This window comes from Sinocyclocheilus anshuiensis, unplaced genomic scaffold (genome assembly GCF_001515605.1).
Source record: "Sinocyclocheilus anshuiensis isolate Anshui unplaced genomic scaffold, SAMN03320099.WGS_v1.1 scaffold190, whole genome shotgun sequence".
Lineage (NCBI taxonomy): Eukaryota > Metazoa > Chordata > Actinopteri > Cypriniformes > Cyprinidae > Sinocyclocheilus > Sinocyclocheilus anshuiensis.
Window position 1 is genome coordinate 1,009,128 of NW_015547663.1, and position 21,213 is coordinate 1,030,340.

Here is a 21,213-nt window from a genome sequence, read left to right on the forward strand (position 1 = left end):
TGTAGACAGCATCACTGATTATGAGTTCTATAGTATTTTGTCGCGCCGCGCCACTCGCGTCCGGTGTAGACATGGTGTAACATTGGTTTTGCTTTGTTTCACCGAACTAATCGTTGCCTGGGTTGCATACGTATGTGTGGGGCGGAGCTATCAAAATAGGGGCGAGACCCTTTTGGGGTAGGGGCGTGTTTGTTTTGGTGATTTCAAATGTCATCATTGGCTACCAGAAATCGCTTACCCCACCTTTAATAAACCAACATATTGAAGTGTTAATATCTGGTTTGAACCATTGTAATGCACTGATAACCACCAAAACCTGGTGGTGATGAGAAAGTCACATGATGAACCAAAGCTCATCACAAACAGCTTTTCTACAAGCTGAGGAGGGCAATACTTATATATAGAAGGTGCACATTCACACAAACAATAAACCCCATCATGGTGACACACATGATACTGAAATAATGCAAATAAACATTAATTTAACAACATTAGATGTAAGAGATTACTTTTTCTTTTTCACTTCCAAAAACCGTACTGTTTTTGGAAAACTGTAAATTTACTGTAAAATTACATTAAATGTAATTACATTAATTCACCGAATATAGTATGGAAACTTACTGTTAACCAGTTAACAGGTTTTTACTGCAGCATTTCTACAGTCTTTTACTGTTAAAATCACAATCATTTTTTACAGTGTATAGTTCATCGATTTTTGGTGTTATTATACTCTTCCTTTCATACCTGGCACCCGAGGCTTGCCCGGAGAAAAGTGAGCACAGTTGGAGAAATGGGAGCGGCCCCTGTCACCATCACCCTCACGCGGCCCCCCAGGGACTCCTGCAGAAGACGATTCAAAACTTTCCAGAACCATTCCTCACAGGTGTACCACTCTTCCCCAATAAATACAAAACCCCTCCCATCTGGTCTGTTGGGGATACCTGCACTTTGTGAAAGATGAGTTTGTCCCATATGCTGTCGTTCCTGATAATTCCATGCTTGACTTCTGCACATTTCTTCTCAATGGCAAAGTTCAGAAGCCATTTCTTAAATGGAGTCTGGGCCCCACTCTGGACCTGGAAGACAGCAGAAAATGAACAATGAGCATTTTATTGGTGCTCTGTTTGTAAAAGTCCAAACTCTTAAGTGAACTCTTTAACATTGGCGGGTAACTTATTCCACGCTTGTGCTATGGATGTGAATCAAACCTCTTTAATATAAGTCTGAGTTTTGACACTGAGACAAACGACAAGCTACAAAACATTTCGTTGGTTGGTTGGTTTGTATTACTACTTAATATTGAGTAACTTACATTTTAGACACAATATTCCCAATTACTATTTCTGCTCCGTCAACCAAAATAGTTTGAATAATTGAAAAAAGGCACAACAGAATCAACCATTGAGCATCAGAGGAATAAATCCTGGAATAAATCATCGTTTTTAAACGAATCGGGTGAATGAACAATTCAATGACGCACTCATAAAGAAAACTGCTAGTATCATCCCTGATGAACTAATAGGTTGAATTAATATGATAAGTTACATTTATTACACATACAGTATAAGTTATATTAATATGATAATAAGTTACTTGAGAGTCACTTGTCGCCATCTACTGGTGTAATGTAAACTGCGAAATGCATCACTAAAAATTCTCCTCCACTAATGCTACAAAATCCTAACAGACTGCAGATTCCACATTCAGTCTGGACAGAAAATTGCTTGTCGTATATATATAAAAAATTAAATCATGTCTAAAACCTTACCTTCATCATTACATACTCACACTATTTAGTGAATGAAAAGAGGCCCATCTATAAAAAAAAATAGGCTCCAACAGTGACTGTGTGTGTAGTTTCATACCTTGTCGTAAACGCGATTCAGAAGACGTGGAACCACTGGGAATACAGTAGGCTGCAGGGCTTTCATGTCGTCTGGTAGAAGTCTGATATCACCTTGGAAAAACCCGACTCTTCCCCCTACACTGTACAGCACTGTCTGATACACATAAATAAGAACAAGCAAGCATGACTTCAGTGTTCTTTTTCTGTAAAATAAATTCATCATGTGGAATATAAAAGATTCTAGTACATGACACTGAAAATTTGAAAGACCTTTAGCAATGTTTCATCAAAGATGATGGTGAGCACCAGATATGAAAGAGCGGCTTACCTGTACAACTCTTTCAAACATGTGTGCCAGCGGCAAAAACGAGATGGACACGTCAGATGGAACAGGCACAAAGACGCTCTGAAGAAACATGGGTTTGGCATCCAACATTAAAAATCTACACTCCCATAGAGACCTTGTAAAACTCATGTAGCCATCACACTGACATACAGTACCTCAAAAGTCTTAACCACACCGGCTGCATCTGCAACCACATTTTCATGGGTCAGCATGGCTCCCTTTGGATCCCCTGAAGCAGAGAATACCAAATTAAAGCTAACGCACATAGAACACACCACAATATTCACTAGAGGTGGAGCAGCATTGGCTTCACAGATATAAATATGGCCTGCAGTGTTTTTGCAGTCTTGAGGCAGAATAGATTAGATTACATCACACTTACCTGTGGTACCACTGGTAAAGCAAATAATACTTAGGTCTTCTGGTTTTGGTGGCTGGAAACAAATCAAATCACATTATGTTTGTCAAATATATTGATGAATACTATTTGCTAAAAATAATGTAATTGATAATTAACCCATTACTCACAACAGGCCTTTGATGGTTGTTCTTTCCCAAGGCCTAAAAAAACACAAATGTTTTTAAAAAATATATTCTGTTCTGGAACCTTGAAAGATATCAGAGACTTTAATATTTTGTATTATTGTTTTATTATTTATTACTGATCAGATAGTGCTGTCAGTGTACCTCTACATCTTTCAGGGACAGGACATCCACACCACTCTTAGAGCCTCTATCAATCAATGCAGAATCATAGGGGTCCATGAGAATAATGGTTTTCAAGACAGGTGTGAGGTTTTTCTCACAGTTATCCAGCAGCGTTTCTGCCTTATCCTGCTTATCACATATCACTGTGGATATCTTTGCTGCGGAGATAAATATAATACTTAAAAAGGTCCAATCATATGTAGCACAAAATTACTGTGGTATTAAATTTAAAAAGATATACATATAAATTAAATATGTTAAATTAGGAAGTTATAGGGTAAGTTTGGGGTCAGTAAGGTAAGATGTTTTTTTAAATAAATTACAAATTTTATTCAGAAAAATCTGTCATCAAAAGTGACAGTAAAGACATTCATAATGTTACAAAATATTTCAAGTATATTCTGTTCTTTTTCACTTTCTATTCATCAAATAATCCTGAAAAAAAAATGTAATAGCACTGTTTTCAAGTTCTTAACTTAAGCATCAAATCAGCATATTAGAATGATTTCTGAAAGATCATGTGACACTGAAGACTGGAGTAATGACTGCTGAAAATTCAGCTGTGTCATCACAGGAATAAATTACATTTACATTTTAAAAGATATTAAAACAAAACCTTTATTTTAAATTGTAGTAACATTTCACAATGTTACTTCTTTTAATCTACTTTTCATTAGATAAATGCAGCCTTGGTGAGCATAAGTGACTTTCAAAAACATTGAAATATCATACGCACCCCAAACTTTTGAATGATAGTGTATATGTAGCAATAATATATCAATATCATAATTAATGATTAAAATTAAAGATAATATTTACAATTTGCAATCAGTGGCACAAAATGGATCTTTTCAAGCAGGTTTCCACAAAACTCCCCACTTCCATTAAACAGATAGTCCCGCCCTAAACTCAATCTCATTGGCTGAGCCAGAAGTTGACATTTCACAAAACCAATCAAAGAATAGATTACAGTTGTTGTCTCTGCATATTAAACTGCAATAGGAGACATATTTTTTAACATAAAAAATGACACACTTCTCCTTTAATTATAATATCGGACATTAGTCAGAGAAATAGAAAGAGTTATGTGATTATGCAAAGGTAAGCAAAGGAGCTTGAACTGTGGAGGTAGAAGTAGCAAGGTTACTGAGGTCGCTAAAACAATAAAGTCATCATCTTCTGAAGAATTATAAGTCAGCAGAGTTCAGCAGGTGTGATCACTAAAGCTGCTCTGACCAACACCTCTAATGAAGCATGCAAGCAAGCAGGCTGAAGTACCTCTATTAATGATGAACACAAGAGCCTCAGGTCCCAAGGTGTCATAAAGAGGCACTGCCACCATGGAATAGGTATAGCAGGCCAGTTCAGCGATAATCCACTGAAAAGAGAGAAGAGAGGTTAGTATATGTACAGTACACTGGATCATCACTAGTGCATTAGGATATATTGTCTTTAAATAGCCTTGTCTTATTGGGTATACATTTTCCACATATGTTTTGTTTTGTTTAGTGCACTAAATTTGATTATATTTATGCTTAAAACAGGAAAATAAAAACATTTTCTAAATGGAGTAAGAAAAATGAACAAGCCTTACAATATCTTAAGCCATTTCTATCTCGCTTAAAGGATGTTTAAATATTTTTAGTGGGAAAATGATATATCAGTACTGATTTTGATTGACATTTAGACTTATTATGTCACCTCTGGCCGGTTTTGGGCGAAGATGCCAATAAATGATTCTTGCGATGGCTTCTGGCCACGGTGGATAAGTCCAGACCCCAAGAATTCAGCTCTGTCTGAAGCCTGAGACAATCAGAGGCAAGCATTGAAACAAAGACCTAATTTTTCCTCACTTTTGAGCTCAAAATTATGTTTGTGGTTGGTACAAATACCTGTTTGTATTTAAGCCATTGATAAGGTTGCCCCTTCTTTCTGTACCCCAAGCACGGTCCATTTCCTGCACAGTAATAATGAAATATCTCACAGACTAATCACATGCAACTGAGGTTAGATGTGAATTAACATAGCTAGCATGAAAATAGGACTTGAATTGATTTCAAAAGAATGTCAATAATTCCGTGTTGCTGTGAATTTTGACCTCATGACCTCTCACCTGAAACATGTAGTCCTCTTTGAAAAGCCTCATATAGAGTTTTGGCATCCTCATATAAGTACGAGATCACGTTGTCATCTTTCAAGAGTGCTGTTTTTCTAGCACCACCCTGTAAATAAAAAATTGGCAGTAATATTAAACCACTGTGCTAAAAGACATTCAGAACCATAAAATCAGGCACAAGAACCTCATGCAGTGATTCACACACACATTGTACAGAACATACACTACCATTCAAAAGTTTGGGGTCAGATTTTTAGTTTGAAAGAAATTACGGTAATACATTTATTCAGAAAGGATGCATTAAAGTGACAGTAAAGTCTTTTACATTATCACAAAAAATCTATTATTATACTGTATATATATATATATATATATATATATATATATATATATAAGCTGTTCTTTTAAAAAATGTGCTTTTCACAAAAATATTGAGCAGCATATTAGAATGATTTTTGAAGGACTATTTGACATTGAAGGCTCCAGTAACAACTACTGAAAATTCAGTTTTGCCATCACATGAATAAATTACTTTTAAAATATACTGAAATAGAAAACTGTTATTTTAAATGGTAATAATATTGCACAATAACACTGTATATACTGTATTTTTGATTAAATATATTTTATGCATATTCATATGAGGACACCAGCTATATCAGTAGCCTTAAAAAAATTTTTTTATTTATTGTTTATATTTTATTTATGTTCAACCAAATCTATACTTTTGCAACCTTTGTATCTTCCATGAACAGTTATTCACACTTTTTTAGCATTTCTCTTGGGTTTTAGTGCACATTCCAAATGCTGAACTTGTTAAAAAAAACACAATGCTAATTCTTTAAGTACTTTTACATGTGCAGATTTATTCACAAAACTAGACATTCCGACTAAATCACTCACAAGACGTTTTAAGAAAACAAATGATCAATTTTTAACATACTAAATTGCATTGCATAGAGCTGACAAAAGATCACACTCACCGCTACGCCCACGGTCTGTCGGTTGAGGTCTGTGGGTGGCTGCAGTGGTTTTGGCCTGGTGTTGAGATGGACCAGAGCTACAGCTGCGAGACTAAACAGAAACACCAGTCCTGAAGTGGACAGCGGGGTAAACAGGAACTCAAACAAGAATTCCATAATGCACAGGATCTGCTAAAGCTGCTGAACAAAATTAAACAGTATTGAAAAAAAAAATCTAGAATAACATGCAGGGTTAGTTTCATTCATAACATAGGATTTGAATTTACTTTTGAATTTACAGGAAGTGCAAGGTCCCTGTAATCACACAAGTGCTGTTTTGATGCTGCATTGATTAGAAGGTATTGATGAAGACAAATAGCAGTATGACCTTGAGGGGTGAAGGTTAGAGTGCATAAGTTTGTTCAAAGGTTGAAGAGCACAGTACAATCCAATTAAGAAAAATATATCTCACAATTATGCTTTTTTTTTTTTGGAAGTGAAATTCCTCTTAACATTGTCCAGTGTTACCAGTGTTATCCTTCAACAACTGTTGCAGTTCCTTCAGGATTCAACATGATCTCCAGTATTACACACCTGGCTATTATAATGCTATTGGATTTGGTACATTATCTAGCCAGCCATGCATTTATGGAGGCCAAAGTCTAGCAAAGGTTATATAACCCTTTTCAGCCTCAAGAGCATCCACTACCTTTTCTAAAACATAGAAAGAAATGTTCTTTTATATATAATACATTTTATGTATATATGTGAGCATAGCCCACAGACTCTGGGCCAATGTTAATATATTATGCATCATTTGATTTATTGATCAGAACATCTCATTGTTCAAAACACCAGAACAACTCAAGTCACAATGATAAGATAATTCTAATAAACATTCTCTGAGAAACCAAGCTATTTAAGAAAAGAGTTACGAATGCAACGTCCTCTATGTACAAAACACCATACATGAAGTTTTGTATGCAAAACATCCCTACTAGTCCTGTTTTTAATTTACAAAATTATCTGCATCATGCTGTTTTTGATTTAAACATGCATAACAATAAATGCACATTTATATCAGCACACCAAAATCATAATTAAACCATCATATATGGATGTGAAATTAAACAAATAAAGATTTTTAGAAGCAAGTACCTGGATAATGTTCAGGAGTCCGGTGTGTCCGTCAGGTGATGAACCTGGAAGAAAAAGTCCTGTGAGACTGTCCCTTGCACAGGTTTGCTAAAGCCACAAGAAGTCCAATAAAACAAGCACATGAGTGACCTTTGAACCAATTGCTGCTATCTGTTCCCTGATAATACAAATGACTGAACATAAACAGAATCATGGCCATACAGCTTAATCCTGTAAAGTGAATGTGGGTTGCACAAGATTCACAAGTCTGTGCTTTAATGTCTGCATGCTGAAAAGTACATGCAAATGTGAAACTACACAGTGCTATAGTACAAACGGTGGACTATGACATTTGCCTTTGCTGGTCAGCGTGACATTTAATTGCATGCAGTGTAAAAGTTGGGTTGAAAGTTGCTCCCACTCAAATACTCAGGTTTTCATCATGATTCTTTATTGCTCTGTTGGTTTGCAGTAACACATTGCTAATTCAACCCATCATTTACTGCTTTTCAGCTTAAAGTGACAATCAGGGAGGCCGCTGGGACCCTAAAACCCTTGTTAGCAAGAGAGCAGCCCTAGGCTAGTCATGTGACACCTCCTATTAGCAACCTCAGTTAAACATGACACAACATGATCTTACGAACACACATTGTTTTCTAACCTCATTTGCCTCAGCATCATTATCACAGCATTTTAGGAAGGACGTCTAAGTTGAACTTCGACATTTGACTGTAATGACAGATAAGATGTGAGCACCTTTGGATTTTGTAATCTGTGCTGATAATAGACAATGAAATTAAAAGAACGAAAGCCGTCAAGGCCTCTATGGATTTGAGTCTTGTCGATTGAAGTCAGAGTTGATCAATTTAGGTCAAAGTTGAAGTGATACATACTCAAAAGGAAAATATGCAGATCTACATACATTTTGTTGCTGTCAATGCAGCAAAATTTGAGCTGGCATGAACTTCAGCAAATTTGTTTAAAACCTATTGATCCATGCTATCCCAGCGTGATTTGTAAACCTGAATTTATGGTCATGGTAGTGAATATTAACATTTCATGGTAAAAACAAAAAACAAAAAAAATGGTAGTGAGAACTTGCAAAATGTGCACTATATGTGCTAAGTGCTCTTTCTCCAGAGAAAGCCCTTGATTAGAATTAATTTCCCCAGGGAAGGTAAGAGTCCATTTAAATCCCCCTGTATGTCTGAACGCCGATCAATGTGACTGAGTTTTATGCAGGTAGGATGTCAGGAGGATTTGACTTAGACATAAGAGGACCCACACGATGGTGGGTGCTGATTTTTGTTTCTTTATCAGCTCTTACAAACTCTGTTATTTGCAACAAAGCAACCCAGTATAAGCTTACGGTTGGCCTCCAAGCTCCTCGGAACGTTTCCTACCCTTTCAGTTTGCTTAGGTTAGGGTCTGCAATGCAGATAGCCATAGACAAGATTAACGCAAATCCATCTCTGAGTGGAAATTTCACCTTTGACTTTGTGTACATGGACACAGACTGTAACGCAAAACTTTCACTTCAGGGATTCATCAATCAAGTAATGAACCAAAATGCATCAGCTCTATTTGGTCCACCTTGTCCTGAGGAGGCTGAAGTAAGTGTCTTATCTTGACATTTGATACAGGTAAATTATTATTATTATTATTATTATTAGAATTATTAATAAGAATCTGAGTAAGAATTACGGAGGGTAGGATATGGCTAATTAAGACTACTGAGACCCCCCACCACACCAATTACATATTCTTTTTTATAACAATGTTTCAACAGTGTTTTCAAACGTTGATCATTTTTGCATAGGCTATACTGTATGTGTGTGAGAGAGTATTTTCACCTGTCGCTAAATACAACCCCTAAACAGAAGCAGCTTTCACCTGAGAAGGTAACTTAACCATAACAATAACGCGAACTTTCCATCGCAAGTCCGCGGATAGCATACGTCGATAAATCATGAAAGTAAAGTCATTATGTCACTTAAAGGGATAATTCACCCAAAATTATATTTTTGTCATCATTTACTCACCTCTAAGTTGTTTCAATACCAGTATAAATTTCTTTCAGCTGTTCAACACAAAAGAAGATATTTTGAAGAATGTTGGTAACCAAACAGCTGATGGTAGCTATTGACTTACATAGTTTGGAGGGGAAAAAAACTCACAAGTTTGGAACAAGTGGAGAGTGAGTAAATAATGACATTAATTTTGGGTTTAAATAATTAAATATCCCTTTAATTATAGAGTTACATGTATCAGTAATATTGCAAAGCAATGGAGCCCATAAGGGGACATAATGGAAAAAATATGTGATGAGAAAATAAAAATATTGGATATATTTCAATGCATTTACACTTACATTTGCATTCACTCGCAATAATTTTGCATTCTCTTGTTTTCATGAATTTAAAAAGACGTTTCATAATTTCTTAAAACAGCTGAAATTCTTTTAAAAATAGCCCATCCCTTGAAATGATCAAATATGCACACTGTTTTAAAATGTGAACTAAACATATAAATAAATATATAAAATGTAAATATATACACATTTTTAATATTTAAATATGAAGTTTTTGCTTATGTCCTTCAGGTCACTGGGCTCTTAGCATCCACATGGAACATTCCCATGTTTGGCTTTGTTGGCCAGACACCAAAAATGGATAACATTCTGGTGTATGACACTTATATAAAAATTGTACCTCCAATTAAAAGGGTTGGAGAAATCCTGCTTAAAACACTGGAATTCTTTGGATGGAAGTATGTTGGTATGATCGGAGGAGGTGCGGATACAAACACATGGAACAGTGTTGATGCTCTATGGAAGTCTGTGGAACAGCAGCTCAGGGACAAAATAACTGTGACAGCTGGAATCAAGTTTGATACCAGTGACCCAGAATTGGCAAAGAGAAACTTGCAGATCATCTCTAAAGTTGCGAGAGGTGAGTCAATAGTAATACAGTACTTATCTTTCAGCTCTTACATTATTTGGGTGGAGTTTACACCTCAGTGTGTAAAACGTGTAAGATCACAAATGCATCTTGCCCTTATGCCTTCATGGCCTGTTCCTCTTGAAGCAGTTAGTTGGCATAAGATAAGTGAACTTAATCTGCACTTTAACAGTTATAATATCAAAGTCCCTGATAAATGTGCATTGTTCTCAAGCACCATTACCTAAAGTGCAGGATATGTTTGGCAGTCCTTTGATTGCAAATAGAATCTGAAATCTCTAATGTGATAACAATGTACAGCTTCTGCATACTATATGAATAACATTTAAGTCTTAAGTCTAAATAATGTTTCTATGAGATTATAAGATGTTAGTGTTATTCTTTTCATTCTAGTGGTGGTTGTGCTCGCTAATGCTGAAGACACCACGTCTCTGATGATAGAAGCTCAGAAACAAGGCCTAATGAATGGAGAGTATGTTTTCCTTCTGGTTCAGCAGTTTGAGGTCAGTGGCAAAGTGGTGAGTAAATGGTACACAGAAAACGCAGGTGACTCTCTTAATTTTTCACTGAAAAGTGTACATTAATGCTTAAATTCAAAAACATTTTCTAAAGGTCTTTAAAAAAAGCTGATACATGCTAAATATAATTGCAACGCATTGTTGTATTTTATGTATCTCGTTCAAGATGTTTCTTTTAGCTAAAAAAAAAAATCGTAGTAATTAAATATTCGCTCAGTTATCTCTCTTATTTAGATTTAGCTCTCTCTATTTAAAGATCATGAAACTATTATGCTGCCTAACCGAAATCAGTTTTGGGAAGTATTGTACCTTTATGAGGCAAACACTGCCTGCAAAGTCATTACCTGATAGGGCAGCGAGGCAACAAATCAGCTGCCTAAGCTGTCGGATGCAGCCGATGTGACTAATTAATAAAACAAAGTATGTAATTCAGACATGTATTGAGTCAGTGGACATTTGTGGATATGTCTAGGCATTTGAAAACTGAATCAGACTACTATTGTGACAATTCCTATTTACCTAAACAGATACCTACTCTCACGTTTTCCCTCATTAGGACACCTTGTGGAAGTCTATGGGTGATGCAAATAAAACAACAATGCTGAAGGCTTTTGACATGGTGTTTGTACTCGCTCAGAAGTCCTATGAAGGGTATGACTACTATGACTTCTTCGAGCAGGCTTATGAGAGATTGAAAGGGGCACCTTTTTACAGCAACCTGTCCTCAGAAAAAGAGGTGCGAATATTTTATTAAAAGAAAATCATATTTTTTGTAACCCTTATTTTGATCAACTTTCAATTAATTTTATATGATCTATTTGATGTTTTAGGTAAGCTCATACGCTGCTTATTTACATGATGCTGTTCTACTTTATGCCATGGGCCTTAAAGAAGCCTTTAAAAATGGTAAAGACATCCGGCATGGACGAGAGATTCTCCAGAAGCTCAGGGACAGGACCAACATTAGGTTCTATGGTAATTTTGTCTCGCATGCACATGTTTGTACGTTTCCTATTGATTGTAAACAACCAAAATAACCTTTGTTTTTGTTTTTTCAACAGGGGCTTCAGGTCTGGTTCACTTTGATGAATATGGAGAGAGGAACCTTGACTATTCAGTATATGACCTACAACAAACAGAAATGGTCACAAAATTTGTCTCTGTTTTGGACTTTGACAGCCATTCGAAAATGATGAAGTAAAACCAAAATGTTGCATATGTTAACATTACTGAGATTTAACGCTGAAACTCTGACTATATGAAAAATATCTGTTCTGCAGACCCACATCAAGGTTTTCTAACATTGCATGGCAAAATGGAAAACCTCCAATAGATAATCCGGCCTGTGGTTTTGATAATGAGCTCTGTGAATGGTTAAACAATGGTAAATGGACATTGCTAAGTGATTTCTACAGTATGTACATACATACAGTCTTTTTGTGTATTTGAAATGACATCTTTTCACTTGATTTCAGATATATCTCTGCTGGTCCTGCTGGTGGTTTTGCCTGTGTTAGGAGTGGCAGCAGTGGCTTTGGTCACTTTGCTGACTCTACAGAAGACCCATCTACAGTCTCGCCTGGATGAGTCCAACTGGTGGCTTATCAACTACAATGAAATAACTATCCTCAGAGAGCCTAAAGTAAGATGAACTTGTTCTTTTGCATCAGTCTTTCTAATTATGTTTATTTCAGTTACTGAAAATGTTTAATTTATTTCTTATTTATTCTATTTTGCTTAGCAATAATAATCTATCAATAATAACACCAAACCAACTAGCAATACCATCAATGTATATGTAAAATCTGAATGTAGCATAAACCAGCCTTGACCAACATATTAATCTAACTAGCTCTAAGCTGGTCTTTTTTAGCAAGGTGAGTAAAAACGGCCAAAAAATGCTTTAAAACATCTACACGCATATGAAGACATACTGTACTGTATATGTACTATGAAAATGCCATCGTATTTTAATGGCAGAACATTAACACATACATAAACAGCATTATTATTGTGGGTTATACAGGTAACACAAACACCGTCTGTAAGCACAACACCAAGCAAATGTGGAAGTGGTGGCTCTCAATCCATGCTCTCCTCAAACAGCTGTAGTACTAGAGAAGCCATCTACGCTACTATTGGACTCTATCAGGTACCAACTCTGAATCACATGTTAGAAAATAATGTCTTACATGTTAAACCCAAATATTTCAACTAACTCACTCTCTTTGCTCATGGTGCAGGGAAACGAAGTGGGCATAAAGTATTTGAAAAATCAAATCATTACTGATATCAAGAAACCATTGATCATTGCAGAGTTCAACATGGTAAAATTCCCAGTATTTTCAGAGATTCAATGAAGTCACAGGCCAATAGTTTGCTAATACTCTAATGCTTGTGTTTATCCCTGCTGTAGGTGAAAGAAATGAAACACGAGAACCTAGTACAGTTCTTCGGTGTGTGCGTCGAGCCACCAAATGTTTGTATCGTTATGCAGTACTGCAAGAAAGGAAGCTTGAAGGTGTGTATACTGTACACTGTAAAAAAAAAAAAAAAACTTTTTTAAAGTTGTAAGTAAAACAAAGATTACTGGAGTATTAAATTAAATATTATTTCAGTTTCAGTCACTTCAGTACTTCTAAATTTGATGTTTAATTCAATATGTTCCTTTCAGTTTCTTTGTAATTGTGAAATTTATTAGCAATTTCTGAGTGAAAATTGTTTCTACATCCAGTTTTCTTCAATGTAAGTTTAGGAACCATTCCAATCTTTTAAAAAATTATAGGAACCAGCTCTTGCACATCTATTCTTCCACCAGTGTGGACAATTTTCCTTGATTGATTCTTCATGACACCATACTAAAATACTGTGACCGTATCATTTTTAGTGAATCAAAAACATACCAGTTTAGTCTGACTCAGTTATTTTGAATAAAAAACAACAAGCAGTGCAATTAAGCTGCAAAAAGTTTTTCTTATGACCAGGTTCTTTTTAGTGAATCATCTTAACTAGTGTAATTCAATTTCTGAACGAATAACTGTAATGAGAAGGTTTAATAAATTAAACAAAACTCTTAGCTCACAACTAACTGAGCCTTAAATCAGCATACAGTAGTTACCCACTTACTGATTTTTCATATTGTATAGTTAAAAGATGCACATTATGTTGCCACATTTTCGTTTAGTATTGTTTTTCAATATAACAAAAAGGCCATACAGAAAAACCACATGAACTTCACATTTTCAAATCACAAATATGTGAAATATGTGAAACACACTTGAAACTCATGTGGAACATATTAAACGCACATGAAACATGTGGTTTTGAAACATTTTCATGGTGTAAATGTGTGAAACGTGATCACATGGGTTTCACACATTTACACCATGAAAATGTTCCAAAACCACGTTTCATGTGCTTTTCATATGCGTTTCACATGAGTCTCACGTTTCACATATTTCACATGTGATTTTAACGTGATTTGCACATGTGATTTTGTTGTATTGCATTTATGCTGCCTCTAAAAGATTGTAAAAAGCAATTTGGAAATCTGAGAAATGATCTTGATCTTGAAATAATCTTAAAATGGTCTCATTGTTTGTCAAAAGAAATTGTATTTCTTATTTTGGAAACATATATGTCCTCATCATCAGACACTCAGTATATTTGGTATTCTGCTTTTAAAACATCAGGATGTTCTTGGGAACAGTGAAATTGATCTGGACTGGATGTTCAAATTGTCCTTTGCTTATGACATTGTTAATGTGAGTATGCTGTTTTAATGTTGTTTCATGTGCTTTTCATATGCGTTTCACATGAGTCTCACGTTTCACATATTTCACATGTGATTTTAACATGTGATTTGCACATGTGATTTTGTTGTATTGCATTTATGCTGCCTCTAAAAGATTGTAAAAAGCAATTTGGAAATCTGAGAAATGATCTTGATCTTGAAATAATCTTAAAATGGTCTCATTGTTTGTCAAAAGAAATTGTATTTCTTATTTTGGAAACATATATGTCCTCATCATCAGACACTCAGTATATTTGGTATTCTGCTTTTAAAACATCAGGATGTTCTTGGGAACAGTGAAATTGATCTGGACTGGATGTTCAAATTGTCCTTTGCTTATGACATTGTTAATGTGAGTATGCTGTTTTAATGTAGTACCCTTCATTGCATTATATTATCTAGATTTCTAGTTTGCATATTCATTAGGAAAATCTTGATTTCTTGGAACAAGACTGATCCAAAAGTGAGACCTTTTATTGTGGTATGTTCTCTACAGGGCATGGAGTACATACATAAGAGCAGTCTGAAGTCTCACGGAAATCTGAGGCCCAGTACGTGTCTGGTGGACAGCAGGCTGCAGATCAAACTCTCTGGCTTTGGCCTGTGGGAGTTCAAACATGGTACCAAACACAAAATGATCCCACTGGAGAATCCAAATTATGAAGAGATGTACTACACTGCTCCTGAGTTTTTGAGAGAGGTCTATTACCCTTTCAATGGAACCCAGAAAGGAGACGTCTTTAGCTTTGCCATAATCATGCGAGAGCTGATATACAATACAGAGGTGGGCCCATATCATGATGTTCATCTGGAACCAAAAGGTAATGCCTGTGTTGTGTTTCTTATATCATATATCAGTCTGGTTGCCACCATGGCACCCAATTTTCCATTCCTTATCCAACTGGATTAAGTTTGGCCTTTCAGTGTTTTATATTTCATTCATTAGAGATTATCAAGCAGTTAAGGACTCCAATGAGCGACGAGCCCCTTAGACCAACCTTGTCTGCTGACATCTGTGATGAACGTCTCATCCCTTTGCTAAAAGCCTGCTGGAGTGAGAACCCAGACCACAGACCCCCATTCGTCAGTATCAGGAGACAACTACGTCAGGCATGTCCTGAAAGGTGCATGTTTGATGTAGCCATCTGTCCAATGGTCTTGACACTCCTAAATATATATTTAATTTGATTTACTCTGTGCTGATTTATCAATTTCCCAGCCATGCTAACATCCTAGACAACATGGTGAGCAAACTGGAGAAATATGCCAATCATCTGGAAGAAGTCGTGGAAGAAAGAACAAATCAGCTCACAGCAGAAAAGAGCAGAGCTGATAAGCTTCTATCTAGCATGCTGCCAAAGTAAACAAACCTTGATAGTATCATTGGGACAATGACATTTTTTAAATGTATTTTTCATTACTCTTATTATCAGCTAGCAAAATAATTGCCATAAAAGCAGTTACATACTAGATGGTTGTATACAGGGCCGTCCTTAGGGGGGTGCAACTGGTGCGGTCGCACCGGGCCCCGTGCTTGAGGGGGCCCCGTGGTGAACGGACCGAGGGGGACCTCCCCCCTCCCGGAACGCGATCGCAAATGGACCGAGGGGGGCACCGCTCCCTACCTCGCACCGGGCCACGTGTCAGCTAAGGACGGCCCTGGTTGTATAGTCTATATGGGTAGTTGACATGAAATACTTTAGAGAATCTAAATGTATTTTATGTTTTAAAAACGTTCTCAAATTGTATTATACATGTATTTTTAGGAGTCATTATTAATTGGGAAACCCTATCAGTTATTAATGTTTTTAAAAACGAATTTATTACACCATAGAGCCATTTATAATGTGTGGATGAAAAGGTGCTTAACACATTTAAAAAAAAAAAAATTTGACTGAGATGGGAGGAAAAATGTTTTCACAAAACATTTGCATTCCACGGGAGAAACTTTTGTTTGCTCGCAAAACTTTTGCACAAAACTTGTATGACTTTCACATGTAAAAAGTATTAAATCCCCACCCCCCAAAAAAAATTGCCCTGTTGTGCAAAAGTATTGCTATCCTCCAAAAAACTTTGTGTTTGCTTGCAAACCATTTGCGTTTATCGCAAAAGCACTGAAATACAATTATTTCTCTCACCTCATATCTTTTTTATTACAGAAGTTTTTGTGAGTAATGCAAAGTTTCTTGGGGGAACATAATACTTTTTATTTTCCTTTCATCTAATATTTTTCTTTTGTCTCCTTAGGGACTTTGTACATTGTCTCTTATACATTAATTTACATTTTAACCTAAAATCTCAGTGTTGATAAAAACTTATGGTTATGGGTCCGCTGATGGCAGTGTGTTCTTACAGGTATATTGCTGATCAATTAATGTCTGGAAAACCAGTGGAGCCCAAAAGTTATGACACGGTGACCATTTTCTTCTCTGACATTGTGGGTTTCACCACCATGTGCTCCATTAGCTCGGCTCTGGAGGTGGTCACTCTCCTCAATGACCTCTACAGTCTTTTCGATGAGATCATCAAGCTATACGATGTCTACAAGGTAAATAAAACAATACTCACTTTGATACGCAGCAACTCTGTCCATTCATGCTATGCTGCTGTGCTTGTCAAAATATTAAGACTGAATGTAGAATTCTGAGTGAATATTTGCTCCTCATTATTTATGATATACTTCAGAAATTCTGTGTGAATAAATAACCAGATTTGCATTCATTCATGTGACATGAATGGATGAAGGACTTAATGAATGCTTCTTGATGTTTTAATGTTTAATGTTTTAATGAGCATATATTTCTGTCAATTAAATGTTATTTCTAGTTCAGCTACATTGACTTATTTCTTAATGTTATTTCTCTGGTAGGTGGAGACTATAGGGGATGCATATATGGTGGCCAGTGGACTGCCTATCAGTAACGGTACTCGTCATGCCGAGGAGATCTCAACTATTGCACTCCACTTCCTATTCGCCATCAAAAGGTTCAAAATTAGGCATCTGCCTAATGAAAAATTGGCCTTACGGATTGGGATCAATTCTGGTATGCAAGTACATGCTATAAATGTATTGAGTGACGTGACGTGTAGCCAAGTATGGTGTCCCATACTCGGAATTTGTGCTCTGAATTTAACTAATCCAAGTGAGTAGTGAACACACACACCCAGAGCAGTGGGCAGCCATTTTTGCTGCGGCGCCTGGGGAGCAGTTGGGGGTTCAGTACCTTACTCAAGGGTCTCACCTCAGTCGTGGTATTGAGGGTGGAAAAGAGTACTGTACATTCACTCCCCCACCAACAATTCCTGCTGGTGCAGAGACTCGAACCCACGACCTTCGTGTTACAAGTCTGACTTTCTAACCATTAGGCATACAAGGTATTTGTTTTGGTTACTGAATCTTCCACAGCACAAACAGAATGACAGTGACAAGACAAGACACAGATAATAGAAAGAATAAAAATAGGATAAGTAAATAGGAAATAACAATATTTAAAAAAATATTTAAAGAAAAAATACACAATATACATGGTATTTGTGTGTACAGGATGCAAAGAAAATGCAACAAACGTACAAATGCAAGGAAATGTTAAATAAATAAATGTATAAATGAGCAGGGGGGTTTCTCCTAGTGTTATTACACATTTATTGCCAAGTTAACTGATCATGAGATGGATTGCCTGAGGGAAGAAACTGTTCTTGTGCCTGCCCATTCTGGTGCTCTGTAGCGCTGACCAGATGGCAACAGTTCAAAGAGGAAGTGGGCTGGGTGTGAGGGGTCCAGAATGGTTTTGCCAGCCAGTCAGAATGATTTTGCCAGTCATCTGTGAACTTCAGGAGCTTGACAGAGGGGTCTTTAGAGGTGCAGTCGTTGGTTTATAGGGAGAAGAGCACTGGGGAGAGAATACATCCCTGGGGGGTGCCACTGCTGATCTTATGGGTGCTGGATGAGAATTTTCCCAGCTTTACTAGCTGCTGTCTGTCTGTCAGGAAGCTGGTGATCCACTGACAGATAGAGGTGGGCACAGAGAGCTGAGTTTATTTGGACAGGAGGTGGTTTGGGATGATAGTGTTGAAGCCCGAGCTGAAGTCCACAAACAGGATCCTCACATAAGTCACAGGTTTGTCCAGATGTTGTAGGATATAATGCAGTCCCATGTTGACTGCATCATCCACAGACCTGTTTGCTCGGTAAGCAAATTGCTAGGGGTCCAGTTATGACTTCATGACCACATATGTTAAAGCCACAGGTCTGTAGTCATTTAGTCCTGTAATTTTGGGTTGGGGATGGTGGTGGAGCATTTGGATTTCAGAGCGGCTTGGTCTCATTCGGCGCATCTGAGGAGGACGTCATCATTGAGGACATCACCACAGACGACTCCATGTCCTGACAGAAGAGTGGGGAGGTTCTGGCGAGGAGCCCGAAGTCCTTCCCCCTTCTCAACCTGTGAGGCCGAGACCGGACGCCGAGCTCATCTGTGTCCTGTCGAAAGTGGTAGAATATCTGGGCCTCGAGTGGTCGGCTCCGGAAGAGCCCGCCCACGGCCTATTGGACGAGTGGTACCAGCCAGGAAGCCGTCAACAGTCCTCTCGCCAACGCCCCGCCCCGTTCTTGCCTGCAGTTCATGAGGAACTCACCATGACGTGGCACGCCCACTACTCAGCCCGGGCTAATCCCTCTACAGCAGCAGCAGCTCTCACCACCGTTGACGGCGCTGACGACAAGGGATACAGCATGCTCCCCCCTCTGGAGGAGGCGGTTGCTGCTCATCTGTGCCCGCCATTTGCCCTGGGTTTGAAGGCCCATGCAGCACACCCCTCTAAGCCCTGCAGGACCACCTCGGTGCTGGCCAACAGGGTTTATGCAGCGGCCGGTCAGGCCGGATTGGCGCTGCATACAATGGCGGTACTCCAGGTGTTTCAAGCTAAACTTCTCTGTAGTATGGACGAGTCTGGCCAACAACACCAGGAGGCTTTCAAGGAGCTGCGCACAGCAACAGATCTGGCTCTGCGCGCGAAAAAAGCAACGGCGCAGGCAATTGGCAAGATCATGGCCAGCTTGGTGGTGCTGGAGTGCCACCTCTGGCTGAACCTCATTGAGATCAGGGACGCGGAGAAGATGGCTTTCCTGGACTCACCGGTCTCACGGAAGGGCACTGCTTGCAAAAGGTGCTGTGGAAATAGTGCCCCCAGCGAACAGTGAGTCTGTCAGGGTAGACCATCGCTGTGTCAGAGCTGTGACCCCCTGAAACAACCTTACTGTTACAAACAGTAAGGTTGGGACTGACCTCCAGAAGGAAGGAGGTTGGGGCGCCCTGTTGGAGGGCAATCCGGCGTTCGGCTCCAGGTCAGCCCTGGAACAATGCCTACATATCAACTGCCTAGAGATGTTGGACCGTCACTTGCCACGCTATAAGCTGCATGCGACTGTCACTTCAGTCGAATGATCTGATGAATGGCGCTTCGAGTCGACTTATATAGTGGTCGGCTCCACCCTTTCTGGTGGGCTAAAGCGCCATTGGTTTGTGCAGCTACACAAACGTCAACAAATCAGGCTTCAGTACAGAGTAAAACAGGAGTTTTCCCCATATGCGGTTTCATGCAACGCTCGATCCCTTATCTCAGGGAACCGAGGTTACATTAGTAACCGGAGCGTTTTATGTCCTTTGCATATACAGGCCCAGTGGTTGCTGGAGTTGTGGGTAGTACAATGCCCCGGTACTGTTTATTTGGCGATACAGTGAACACGGCTTCTAGGATGGAGAGCAACAGTCTTCGTAAGGACTTTTCAAATTTTTAGCAACTATTAAGTTATTGAACCTATATTTAATCAATCAACATTTATAATATAATATTTATCATATTTTATCATATTTCATATTTAATGTTTTTTAAAAATTGATTGACATGCTTGAAATACCTTATTTTTACTGATTTCCTTCTCAGCCCTGAGAATCCATGTCTCCCAGAGCACTGCTGATATTCTCTTCAAGATCGGGAATTTTGAACTGGAGGAGAGGGGCGATATAGAAATAAAGGTATAATGTGAAATAATTATGAAATAATTGTATAATGTCACTTTTTATACAGTGGGCTGCAAAAGTTTAAGATCACACTAACTAAATCTATTTTTTCCATACAAACCTGGAAATAACCTGTATGTTTTAGGATTGAGAACAATATAAAACAATGAAATGTTATGACATAAATATATAGCTCAGTCATGAAACTCTAGATGGCACATTCTGACGGGGTGTTAACGTAACTGATGATATTCAGAGAGTTAAACGACTTGGCACAAGCTGATTGGTTCATGCTGCATATGCAGCCAATGAGCTACTGCCTGCATTTATATGGCTGGCTAGCATTCACTTGAGATTCCTACCCATTGTTGAAATGAGATTGTTGGAGGCCCGGGAAAAAGCAGAAGAAAGATATACTAATAGTTACGAAATCAATGTTTTTATGAGAGAAAATTTTTATTCTTTCATACAGATCTATACAGATGGATCTAAAGACCCAATCAAACAAAAAGTGGGCATAGGAGTGTACATTCCAAGATTTAAGACGAAAATAAGTTTAAGGTTAAGTGACAAATTGTCCGTATATTCTACAGAATTAACTGCTATAATAGTAGGATTGCAGTGGGTAGAACAGATTAAGCCAAATAGGACTCCGACTGTAATTTGCTCAGATTCTTCATCAGCTCTTAAAAGTATATTGTCGACAAAAACTGATAGAGAAGACCTGCTAGTAGAAATTTATACATTACTGTACAGACTGAAAATAGAGGGTATAATCGTATACTTTTGTTGGGTACCGGCACATAT

At 37.8% G+C, this 21,213-nt stretch overlaps 2 protein-coding genes across 2 annotated transcripts in view; one reads left to right on the forward strand and one right to left on the reverse strand.

Annotated features, from left to right (window-relative positions):
- LOC107702457 (long-chain-fatty-acid--CoA ligase 5-like) overlaps positions 1–7,210 on the reverse strand; it is an 11,473-nt gene extending 4,263 nt beyond the window's left edge. The window contains exons 1-14 of the mRNA XM_016504784.1: positions 7,137–7,210; positions 6,000–6,179; positions 5,014–5,122; positions 4,793–4,857; positions 4,602–4,703; positions 4,179–4,278; positions 2,880–3,058; positions 2,721–2,753; positions 2,575–2,626; positions 2,348–2,421; positions 2,175–2,252; positions 1,866–2,000; positions 942–1,076; positions 745–840 (exon numbers count right to left, since the gene is read on the reverse strand). Coding sequence (XP_016360270.1) covers positions 745–840; positions 942–1,076; positions 1,866–2,000; positions 2,175–2,252; positions 2,348–2,421; positions 2,575–2,626; positions 2,721–2,753; positions 2,880–3,058; positions 4,179–4,278; positions 4,602–4,703; positions 4,793–4,857; positions 5,014–5,122; positions 6,000–6,155 — 1,314 coding nt within the window. The 5' untranslated portion in view covers positions 6,156–6,179; positions 7,137–7,210. The remainder of the gene's footprint in view (positions 1–744; positions 841–941; positions 1,077–1,865; positions 2,001–2,174; positions 2,253–2,347; positions 2,422–2,574; positions 2,627–2,720; positions 2,754–2,879; positions 3,059–4,178; positions 4,279–4,601; positions 4,704–4,792; positions 4,858–5,013; positions 5,123–5,999; positions 6,180–7,136) is intronic.
- Positions 7,211–8,362: 1,152 nt separating this feature from the next.
- LOC107702423 (guanylate cyclase 2G-like) overlaps positions 8,363–21,213 on the forward strand; it is a 19,151-nt gene continuing 6,300 nt past the window's right edge. The window contains exons 1-19 of the mRNA XM_016504746.1: positions 8,363–8,728; positions 9,718–10,066; positions 10,469–10,578; positions 11,150–11,329; positions 11,424–11,568; positions 11,655–11,790; positions 11,874–11,977; positions 12,069–12,235; positions 12,620–12,745; positions 12,837–12,920; positions 13,010–13,114; positions 14,286–14,357; positions 14,883–15,207; positions 15,333–15,510; positions 15,606–15,746; positions 16,742–16,934; positions 17,256–17,430; positions 20,062–20,160; positions 20,330–20,421. Coding sequence (XP_016360232.1) covers positions 8,363–8,728; positions 9,718–10,066; positions 10,469–10,578; positions 11,150–11,329; positions 11,424–11,568; positions 11,655–11,790; positions 11,874–11,977; positions 12,069–12,235; positions 12,620–12,745; positions 12,837–12,920; positions 13,010–13,114; positions 14,286–14,357; positions 14,883–15,207; positions 15,333–15,510; positions 15,606–15,746; positions 16,742–16,934; positions 17,256–17,430; positions 20,062–20,160; positions 20,330–20,421 — 3,147 coding nt within the window. The remainder of the gene's footprint in view (positions 8,729–9,717; positions 10,067–10,468; positions 10,579–11,149; positions 11,330–11,423; positions 11,569–11,654; positions 11,791–11,873; positions 11,978–12,068; positions 12,236–12,619; positions 12,746–12,836; positions 12,921–13,009; positions 13,115–14,285; positions 14,358–14,882; positions 15,208–15,332; positions 15,511–15,605; positions 15,747–16,741; positions 16,935–17,255; positions 17,431–20,061; positions 20,161–20,329; positions 20,422–21,213) is intronic.